The sequence below is a fragment of the Vicia villosa genome, unplaced genomic scaffold, assembly GCF_029867415.1.
Source record: "Vicia villosa cultivar HV-30 ecotype Madison, WI unplaced genomic scaffold, Vvil1.0 ctg.000278F_1_1, whole genome shotgun sequence".
In the NCBI taxonomy this organism is placed as follows: Eukaryota; Viridiplantae; Streptophyta; class Magnoliopsida; order Fabales; family Fabaceae; genus Vicia; species Vicia villosa.
This window is the reverse complement of record NW_026705117.1, coordinates 970,623-982,446: the sequence shown is the minus strand read 5'-3', so window position 1 is coordinate 982,446 and position 11,824 is coordinate 970,623. Positions and strand designations below refer to the sequence as shown.

Below are 11,824 nucleotides of genomic sequence, written 5' to 3'. Positions count from 1 at the left end.
CTATGCTTATCCTATTTTTGTACATATACCTCGTCTTACTTCTGTTAGGTTCTGTGAGTACATCCAAAATAAAAATAAAAAAATAGAGGCTTATGGTTGAACCTTGATGTCAACCTATTATTTTAATATGGAAATCACTTATCCCTCCACTCTGTGTGTGCACACTCGTCAATACCCCTACATACATATCTTTGATAGCTTGAATATATGCAATTCTAATCCATTTCTTCTATAGGACATTCCACAAAATCTCTAGACACTTTATCACTCGACTTCTCCAAGTCAATAAAATTAAGTGCAACTCTTGTTGGTCCATCTGATATTACTCGATCACACGTCGTAGTAGATAAATCATGGATTATTAGAGGAATCAATGTAAATGTAGTATGACGAACTTAGGTTGATGAGAAGTTTCTTATTTATTTATTTATTTATTATGATTATGATATTTATTATTGATTATTTTATTAATTATTAATTAATTATGATTAAATATTTAATTACCTTGATAATATCTAAGATTTTATACATAGTATTGATGATTGATGCTAGACCATATGATACATTCTAAAATCCACAACTCATCTGAATGAGTAAGAAAAGGCCTACTGTGTCAACACACAGGCCTCATCCTCCCGCCTTCTTTCCATCCCTCCACAAATGGCGACAATCTCCACATGCTTCACCATCACACCCACATCCCGTCTCCTCACCTTCACATCCTCAACCTTCCACAAACCTTTCCCCAAACCAACCCTTGTCCACCCGAACCGGAGAGTCAATTTAAGGACTTCGGCGTTTGTACCCAAGGCCGCCGTCGATGTTAGCCAAGCGATCAGGCCGGGCGGCGTTGTGGAAACGGATAAGATTCCTACTGATGTTAGGAAGCGGACTATGGACGCGGTTGATGCTTCGGGAGGGAGGGTGACGATTGGGGACGTGGCGAGTTTGGCTGGGTTGAAGTTGAATGAAGCTCAGAAAGCACTTCAAGCTCTTGCTGCTGATACTGATGGGTTCTTAGAGGTAGGGTTTGTTTTTGGTGGATTTTGAATTTGTTTTTTGATAATTGAATTTTGAATGAGTTTTTCTAATTAGCTTATTGTGTGTATATTTTATGGTGTTGATGGTGTAATTTTTGATTTAATTTATAGAAATGTTACTATTTCTTTAAGAGGAAAATGTTACGTTGAAAACAACAATGTGGGATACCAAAATTTGAGAGGTTTTAAATGGTTTAAGTGGTTCAGACGTAGCTAGTAGATATATTAATCATCTGATGAACATTATTCACTACAAAACTAAACGTGATTAAACTATATTTTCGACTATTCAACTTTACACGTAGTTGAAAGCTATGAAGCACAATTGCCTCTAGGAATAGGCGTGTCGCGACACGTCAGTGTCCAACACTTGTATGACACACATACGACACATGTTGGTGTCTAACACTTGTATGACGCTCATACGACCCGTATGACACTCATACAACACGTGTCAGACATTTCAGACAAGTTTTTAAGTCATTGTCTGACACCCGTATCATACAACTGTTAGACAATTCAGAAAAGTATTTCAAAAAGAATTTATTTATTTTCTTTGCTTTAACATATCTTATACATTTTTTTGGACAAATATCACACATCTAAAAGAGTTAAACATGTCTTGAAGTAATGTTATCAATAAATAATTAAAAATATTATTTTGATTATAATATTTTTAACTCTTTTAATAAAAGATGGATAAATGAAGCTCAAATACTATTGTATATGTAGCGATGTTGGTGTCCTATGATTTTGAAATTATTGGTGTCGAAGTGTCCATGTCCACGTCGTCTCCCGGTACCCGTGTTGGACTCCGTGCTTCATAGGTTGAAACTCTTGAATTGTGGTTAATAATGATCAAATTTGTGCTTTATTAAGTCATGTTGATGATTAATGTTATGCAATCCAATCTTGATATACTCATTAACCACTCATTGAAACAGGTCAATGGGTGTGAACTGCATTCGCCATTTAAAAAGTTTTCGATTTTTTTGTCCCAAATTGTTGTTCAAATAGCATTTCTGTTTAGTTTAATTTGCTTCTGCTTATTTGTTACTTTTAGGCATGTAGTTTGTCTGCGTTGAGTTTTTGTTTATTGAAGTAAGTTCAGTTGGGCCAATATGGTGTTTCCTGCAGGTTTCTGAGGAAGGTGACATTTTATATGTGTTTCCCAAAGATTATCGGCTAAAACTTGGTGCCAAGTCATTAAAGATTAAAGCTGAACCTTTTTTTGAAAAGGCTAAGGTATTGAGGATTGTCGTTGATGATGTTTTGTTACATGGAATGTGATTGTTTATTGTATTATGATGACATTGATTTTGTTAGGGTGCTGGAGAATACTTGATAAGGGTTTCTTTTGGGACAGCACTTATTGCATCCATTGTAATTGTTTACACTGCAATAATTGCTCTTTTAACTAGCAGCCAAAGGTACTTCATAACTGAGATATCTCAAATAGCTGTTTATCAAAACTTTTGTAGTCTCAATGTGCTCATAATTTTTATTATTTACAGCGAGGAGGACAATCGTGGAAGACGTCGGGGCAGATCATATGATTCAGGATTCATTTCCTTCTTTAGTCCAACAGATTTATTCTGGTAATTATTTACTTCAATATTTGTGTTGTTTTTACAGGGGGAGATACTTATATATGCATTTCAATATTACTTCAATATAGTTTCATTCGAATTAAAAAGATATGGTTATTTAGAGAAAATATTTGGTGACATATAATCTATTTTATATCATGGAAGGTACTGGGATCCATATTACTATAGGAGGCGAAGGGTACAAGTTGATGATAACAAGACGAACTTCATTGAATCAGTATGTGATGCAAATGAATTACGTCTTCTGTTCTTATTTCCCCCCTGTTTCTAACAAAAACCAGTATTTTGATATGGTTTCTTGATAGGTCTTCTCCTTTGTGTTTGGAGATGGTGATCCCAATCAAGGAATTGAAGAAGAAAGATGGAAGTTGGTAATAATTGTGGACTGAATTTCGTGGTCCGTTGCCTTTGTTTTTTTATGGGATACATTTTTCCACTTTATTATGTTAAATCTCACTGATCAGCTTTAATTAAACATTTTAATACTACAATGATTATCTTAATATAGTAACCAATGATATGCGATGCTAAAATATTTTGCCAGCGCACGTATATGTGTATCAGAAAAAACACTTTATATTCTTTTTTGTTATTTCCTTTATCTTTTTATGAGCCACCTAAGCATGATTATTTCCCCTGTTTGCTTCATTTTTTTTGTCTTATGCACAGATTGGGCAATACATAGCATCTAATGGTGGTGTTGTTGCAGCTGAAGAACTTGCTCCATATCTTGATATAGATTCTACGGAAAGAATTAAGGTGATTTAACAAGGATGTTATAATAAATAATTTAACTTGTTTGTTGTTCTGTGCCCATAGTTTCCAACCTACTTATCTTGGGCACATTTGACTAAGAAATGCAAATGATAACTTTGAGGACATTTGATTTACATTTTCTTTGGATTTCACTCTCTTGTTTCTTCATTTTAGATCCTTATGTCCTCCTCAGATGTAGAAACATTTCGATATCTTTTAGCTTGTCTATACTAATTTGTTGCTTTCTTATTGATGTTGACATGAACAATTCTTAAATTCTCGTATTACTATTTTGCAATTCTCTGCTGCCTGTATACAGTAGTGGTTTCTTAATGCTGATGTTATTTTATGCAGTGAATATTCCTTTTTGTTTTCATTGTTAAGTTTAACTTGCGATAAATTGCATTTGCCTCCCTTGAGGTATTGCATTATCAGATTTCATGACATTTATCAGTATTACACTGCAATTAAAGTTCAAACTCCTCTCTGTTGCCCTCTCTTTTCCCCCCTCTACACTCACTAACCAGAAAGGATGACTCCATTAGTCGAATGAACCATGGACATATAATTTCAAGTCTGTTTTTGTTTGTAGGCCTCCTGTTAGGTAGCCTTACGAAAGGCACAGACCTAATATAAGTGGCTCAGCCTAGTTTAGATGTATGCTGCATTTGAATAAATAGAATAGGAGAGGGAAATAGGAGGCTTTCGGTTAATTTCTAGGCAGAAGGTAGTTGGGAGAGAAGATGGGTTCTCAATCCTATCTATTTTATAACTACTGCCAGTTGTAACTACCCATATCCTTCTATGTTATTCTACTCAGAAGAAACCATTAGTTCCCGAGTGTTTATCAATAGTCCGTCTCACTAATTCACCACCGACATTCAAAGTACTGATGAATGTCATGTTGCAGTCTTAAGAAAATTTACCTTTGTGTTTTTTTATGATGTTTTGATGAGGAAGAACATAAGACATTTACAGGCTGTTTTGGCTTTATTAGAGGTGCATAAAGTGTTTGCCAATAAAAAGAAATGTAGTTTTAGGCAACACCAATTGGAATATTTAGGCTATATAATTTCCACACAAGGAGTAGCAGCAGATCCAAAGAAACTTGAATTGATGATGAATTGGCCCGTAGCAAAAGATATCAAGGCTCTGAGAGGCTATTTGGGCTTCACTAGGTATTGTAGAAGATTTGTGATAGATTAAGGTAAGATTGCTAGATCACTGACCCAAGTGCTACAGAAAAGACAACTTTCTTTGGAATGGTGAAGCATAGACAGTCTTGGATACATTAAAAAAGCTATGGTTTCACAGTTCACGACTTCAATCAAACCTCCCAAAAATAATCAAATTGTCAACTGATTACTTCCTCTCACTCCTCTTTTTATATTGCTCGTAGTTTTTTAATAGTGAGAGCCGAATTCAGTTGCCCATCGTCAGTAGTAGAGTTGTTCTCCTACAACATCTTTCTCTGACTTTCTTCTATTCTAACCATGGCAAAGGCTTCTTTGAGTGGTGGTAGAGGTTGAAGGCCAAGAATCTTAACTTCTTCTAATTCTTTTTTAGTGTCCCGAAGAAATCAAATTCTATCTCTTTTTCCTTAATTTGGTCACACTTTTATCTTCAGAACATTTCCATGGAACAATATAAAATAAGCCTATTTCTTGCCGTCACTTGGCTGACATATTAAATTACTCGGTGATAGATTTGTTAGCATGCCGAATATTGTGCTAAACATTATTTTCTTTTAAAATGAGCTATTTTGCTTGTAAATTGCCCACAATGCATCCCTCGTTAATTGTTGATCAACTTAGTTTTGCATGAGGGTGGCAAGATCCTTTATTGTGTTTAGGTAAGTTGATTTTATTTTTAGAGAGGGACACATTGTTGACATTTTAGCCTAACATATTTTCTTTCTTTTTTTTATTGCTACGGAGTTTTCATTTTTTAAATTGTATTTATTTCTGTATTGTTACCAAATACTTCTCTAATTTTATATACTTCGCACTTATATCGCCAAACATTTTAACCTTTTGTCTTTGCATGTTTCCAGGATGACGAATCCTATATATTACCAGTGCTTTTACGATTTGATGGTCAGCCTGTAGTTGATGAAGAGGTATATTGACAATGTAATAAATTAAAAGACTAAAACTTGTACCCTTCATTTTTTCTATCTGATGGTGATTACAAGAGGACTGTTTTTAATTTGTCATTAAAAATCCTACTTTTTGACCTGTATTTGGTATAAATTATAAATTTCTTTAAGGATGCACAGATGATTGCTACTATTTATTTTGTTTTAATATAAAGTGTTAATTTCTAGCACTTCAGCAGTACACCTTTTGTCACTCGTGTAAAACATTATTTACTTTGGTTTCTGCTGAGTGATTTTTCCTGCTTTTTATCCTGTTTTATGTATGCCCGCATATTGCTTGTTATGCAGGGAAACATTCTATACAGGTTTCCATCTCTTCAGAAGACAGCTTCTCAAACGAGTAAGAGAAAAGAATATGTTGGAAAAAGATGGGCAGGTTGGGTTGGAGGAGTTGAGAAATTTTTCGAGGAGAAAAAATGGCAATTCAGGTTCTTTATTGTGTTTTTTCATACCAATTTATCGTTATTACCCTCTTGTTATTTAAACATAACATGGGTGAATGTTCTTTCAGCAAAACTACGTCGTCAGAGAGAGCAATGGTCGTTGGTCTGGGGGGCCTTAATCTCTTTGGGGTTATTGTTCTCGGAACTATGTTGAAGTATGGCTCTTCACACGACTTATTAGTCAACTTTTCTCATATATATATTTTTATTTCTGTATCCTGACTTTGGCTTTTCCTTGATCCAAAGAGAAGTGGCAGTTAGACCTGATAGCTTCATTAAATTTGTAGCCGACATATTTCCTCTGCTTCAGGTATGACAAGTATTTTCATTTCCAAACAATTAAGTTGTTCAATATTGAAAATGAATTGCAAATTATCTTTCTGAAGGAACATCTTAATGTAGGTAATTGTATGTTGTGTAGTATCATGTAATTACTATGGTAACTAGGAAGTTTGTGATTTTTTTATAGTCTATACGCCCTCTGATCCTGATTAAAAGCAAAAAACTGTCATATCTTTTGACTCAGAATATATGCAAGATTGTTTCTAGTTATACCACGTGAATTTCCTGTTAGACAAAAATATCCTCTATTCTTTTTCAAAATTTCCACCATCACTCTTTTCTAATTTAACTTCATATTCCTTTTCTCTTATTTCTTCCTCCTCTTTCCTTGTCCGCCCTTCCTCACTTTTCTCTTTGTATTTCTCTTCCTCTCATTTTTGAGGTTGAACCCATTTTTTCTGCAAATTTTATGCGTTCCATTTTTGACTTTTGTACACTGACTCTGTATATATGAATTTAATCCTTAAATTAAATGTGAGATAAGATGAAAGTGATGAGAAAATTAAAATTATAGTATAAATAATATGCTCATAGCTTGGCAACCCATCTGCACTTATGCTGCACTAAGGCCAAGTTTGGATTAACTTCTACTTTATACAATTAAGTTGAGTTAAATGGGTGTAAGGTGCTGGTCCAGGGTTCAGCAACTATTTTTATAAAAAAAATGATATTCTATTTTATACAATAACTCGTTTAAAAAACTTGTAGTTAATTGCAAGATTCTTTTGATAATTATTTTTCCTTGCGTGCTTCATGAGAATTTATCGAATTGGGGAGTCCCAAGATTAAAAAGTTCTCTATATAGAGAGGAGTCTTTGTTATTGTTATTATCTGCAATGGTTTCACTTTTGTCTCCATGCACTGAATGATAATATATGCAGATTTATGCTGGTTCCTTCTTTGCAATTCCTTTGGTTCGGTGGTTTTTTGTTCGGAAAAGGAATTCTAACATTGAAAAGAGAAACAAAGCTAGGCAGCAGTGTGCACGAGTACTTGAATTGCCTGACATTTCATTGACGCAGAAGGTATGCTCATCTATTTTCCCTGCAAAATTAGAAAATTATGAGCATAAAATTCAAAACTTTCGTCTGTGCTAGATATCATGGATAGCATATTAGCACCGTCTCTAATATTTTATTTACTATTGTTGAATTTGTGATTATTTGTAAAGATGAGAGAAAAATATTATTGATAACAGTTATTTATTTGACATAAAAAATCAATTACCAATTCCTATTTATAGGGATACATAGACTCGATCCTAAAGTAAGAAGAACAAATCATGATAGTAATAACTTATATCAAATCTGATGCTAAAAGATATTCTAAGATACTTTGAATTAATATAAAAGATATTATAAAATATTTTATATTATTTTAAGTTTTTAACTCTCCCCCTCAAGCTGAAGCTTATTAAGCTTTAAGCTTGTTACAAATGATACCCTTTACAATAGAAAATCAAACCAACCACGATGAACTTTTACAAACTGCCTCCATACTTAGTCAGATGTTGTGCTCTGCTTGAAACAACTAGTTTAACTATTCAGATGTTGTTCTCTGCTTGAAACAACAATATAATTGAAATGAATATTTCCTTGAAATTATTTCTTTAATAAATATATCACCTTTTGATTTTGCTTTATAGTTTTTTTCTTTGGTTTTAGTCTTTAGAAGACTACCATTTTTCACTTTTGGTGATTGTTATTTTGTTCTAGTCACCGAAATATCTGGGTCATACACCTTATATGTTGTGAGGATTTAAATCAACATGGTCTGCATATTATAAAGAACGATTCCAGGATAACAGATATTACAGGACAGAAAGCAATGACCAAAAGTAAAAAGCGCTATCTTTATTAGGATTTAGGATTAAAAACACAATTTTCTTGGTCAAAAAAGATATTTATGCATTTCTTTAGAGGACCTATAGGCAACCTTGAGACTTTATAGGACCTAAATATTCTACCAAATTTAGAACTATTTTCATTCTTATTTCTTGCTTTATGATGGAAATTATGCCCTATTTGCAGTCCTCCTCTAGCTGCCTTAATTGCGGCATTTAGGGTATCTTTGCGGCTTCCGATACCTTCATTGTGTTGGGTGTGAGGGGGTGGGTTTAGTCCCACATTAGAAATATGACCTAAGCAGTGATTGTAAGTGGCGGACATCCCTCACTACTTCTAAAGCTAGTTTTTGGAGTTGAATTAGTCCTTAAGTCTAGATTCTAGTATGGTATCAGAGCCAATTTTAGATCCATTGTTGGGTTTCCCTCTCATCACCCACACCCTAAGCCCATTGAGCCTAGGTGTTTCGTATTATGCCTTAATTGCAGTCTTCCCCTAGCCGCTTTAATTGATTTGTAGCATTTGGGATGCCTTCATTGTGATCTCTAGCACCTTAATTTTGCTGAGAGCCTGGGTGTGAGGGTTCCACACACATCCCATAAAGATATTGATAGGAGGGCTGGGCCCATTAGTTGTGCTGGGGATGTGTTAGTGGGTGTTATTGATAAAAAGCCCAAATAATGGAGAGTGTATGCACGTAAGAAAAAGAAAGAGAGCATGAAGGACAGGTGCTGCCATGCTGTCAGTCAGTTAGGATATTCCCAATATAAAAGGGCAGGAGGGGGAATTAGTTGTGCAGCAAATCAATTGTGTTCACTTTTATGGTTAGGCAGTGAGAGTCTTTTCTCTGACTGAGGAGCACTTATGCAGGTTGTATTTCTGTTTTCACTATTCCATTAATACAATAAATCTCTTCCATCTAATATTTCTCTTATACATGTTACCTCTGCACTATTATATATTGGCTAACAAGTTCTTATAAGTGGTGACATTTATCATCTTAAAAGAATGTTTTGTGGGGTTGAATTAGGCCTTGCTTAGATTCTAAGTGGCCAGGCCGTGAGGTGGTGTGTTGCAAATTCTGCCTTAATTACAGTCTGCCCCTAGGCCCAACCAGAATTCTAAGACTATGTAAAACATCTTACTAATCAGTTTTGTGGGGTTTGAGTTAGGCCCAACCAGAATTCTAAGACTGTAAAACATTTGACTTTAGTTTATCGTAATCTTGTTCTTTATGGTTTATAGGCATTCCTTTAAATTGCCCTGTGACTATGTAAATGAATTTCAGAAATGGTTTCCTGAATGGATTTTCCATTTCATTATATTAAAGAATTCTATTTCATGTACATATTATTTTTGGATGATTGCTCCACTGATATTTGGTAGTTGGGCTTGGTGGGTGCGAGCTGCTGATTCAGGGTTCAACCCTTGGTAGCAACATTTCTTTGTATTTTCTCGTAGTTTTTATATACTTACTTCCTCTGGTTCTTCATTTGTCTGGTTTGAGAAAAGGTAGCTAGCTGTGCATTGGGATTTTGCATTTTACTCTAGACATTCTTTCTGAGACAATGCTTTATGTTTTCAGATTTTCAACGCACGGGACATGGCTCAAAAGACAGTGATAGGGCAGGATCAAATTGTGTATAGTACTGACAAGGACTTTGTTGAGCAAGAATTTGAAGCTAACGAATGGGATAAAAAATTCCGGGAACTAGAGAGATCTGATTGAGAAGGATTAACTGTTATACTGGTAAAACAGTTTAATCGCTATATATGAATTATGTATTTCAGTGTTGCATTGGAGGCAGTTGGATGATCACAGTAGAACAGTAGAATTTCGCTGCTTCAATGAAAGGAGTCATGTGCATGAAAATTTCAGGCTCCTTGTATTTATTTACATCTTAGCAGAGTTTAGGCTGCATTCTGTTAAAGTATTGGGTAATCCCTTGCAGCATTTGCTTGTGTATCATATAGTTCTAGTTCATTTCTTTTAGATATTGACCTATACAAGACTAATAGTAAAGGTTTCAGTAGGAAAAACAAGATTCCATGTAATACTTGGTATAATGGGCTTTATAGTTTTTTTACCTGATTAATGCAGAAGTTCTTATTGTGCAAAGGTGCCTTTTACTTCTTAGTTCGAGCCTTGAGAAAAGAGAACTAAAGAAAAAAGTAAACTATTGTGAAACTTTGGTTTGTTGAATGTTTATCATTTTTTTTTTATCTCCCAAGTTATTTTCCAAATTCAAATACACTAATGATTTAATTTATAACTAGTATATCTACCCGTGCGAGGCACGGGATAAAAATTCTTATGTTAAAAAAACATTTTATAATTTACAAATAAAGTTATATTAATATTATAATCTGTCTTTGTTATTAGTTGCACATAATTTTTTTATCAATGATAAACTATATTTTATTTATAAAAATATCTTTATTACTTAAAAAGATAAATATTTATTATCAATAATAAACTATATTTTGTTTATAAAATATTTTTTAAGAATAGAATTTGTTAATTTTTTTTTAAGTTACCAAAAAAATCATTTAGTCTTTAAATATATAATATCAAATATGAAATTAAAATAAAAATATTTTTTAAAGTTGCTCGATATGAAATAAATAAATAAATAAATAAATAAGATTTTATTTTAATGATGACTTTCATTTTTGAGAAACAAATCAATTTTAATTTAGAAAACTTATATATTTATAGATTTTTGTGAATAAAATGATAAATATTAGAATCGAATCAAAGAAATTATAGAAATTAAAAATTTAAATATTTATAGTATGTTATGATTTGAAGAGATTTAGTTTTTGAAAAACAACTTAGTTTTATTATTTCATGTTTGAAATAATTTATAAGATTTAAAATCTCAAACAAAAAGGTTTTAAGTAATTTAAAATTTGTTTGTCAAAATAATAATTTTATTTTAAAAATTTTTTTAGAACCCTAGATTAGTTGAAGTTATTATCAATTATAGAAGCGGATTGATATAATTTTAAACGATTTTAAGTTTTTCTATCATCAATGTGTTTATGTTAGAATTTAATAAATCAATTATGAATATTTGTGGTAAAACGAAAAGCATTAATTTTTTTAAAGCAAAAGTTCTAGAAATTTCCCTATTTAGTTTGAAAAGGTTAATATTTTTTATTTGGCGCTCATACTATTATAATAATTCAATATGTAATTAAATTATTAATTTCCTACATATAATTTGTTATTTTATTTTTAATTATTATTCTCCAGATATGATATTTTAAGGTGAGTATTTTAATAATATTTAATTATGAGCAAACAAAATAAATAAGAGATCAATTTAATTTCATAGTGTCTTTAGTTAAATAAAATTTTATATATGATCTATTATATTCTAATCAATTGATTATTTTATTATATATTGATTATTAGGTGATTTATTTATTATAAGTTCATAATATCTTATTTTTATAAATGAAATCAATTCTATTCAAGTAGCTCATCTCTATAATTCTCCATTTATTTTAATTTCTTATTTATTTCTAATTTAAACTATCACCAGATTATTTTGATATATAAAAAAAATACAATATATAGAATGATATATTATATATTTGCATATAATTTTAGAGTTTAATACAA

The 11,824-nt window shown here is 32.3% G+C and overlaps 1 protein-coding gene across 1 annotated transcript; it reads left to right on the top strand.

Moving 5' to 3' along the window:
• The first annotated feature begins 554 nt into the window (after positions 1 to 554).
• Positions 555 to 10,312, top strand: LOC131626258 (uncharacterized protein At5g03900, chloroplastic-like). Its single transcript, XM_058897091.1, has 13 exons — positions 555 to 1,023; positions 2,178 to 2,285; positions 2,367 to 2,470; positions 2,555 to 2,638; positions 2,795 to 2,867; positions 2,956 to 3,021; positions 3,320 to 3,409; positions 5,460 to 5,525; positions 5,853 to 5,992; positions 6,076 to 6,162; positions 6,254 to 6,317; positions 7,231 to 7,374; positions 9,779 to 10,312. The coding sequence occupies exons 1-13, from the start codon at positions 661 to 663 to the stop codon at positions 9,920 to 9,922; spliced, it is 1,533 nt and encodes a 510-aa protein (XP_058753074.1). The 5' UTR covers positions 555 to 660; the 3' UTR covers positions 9,923 to 10,312.
• The last annotated feature ends 1,512 nt before the right edge of the window (positions 10,313 to 11,824 follow it).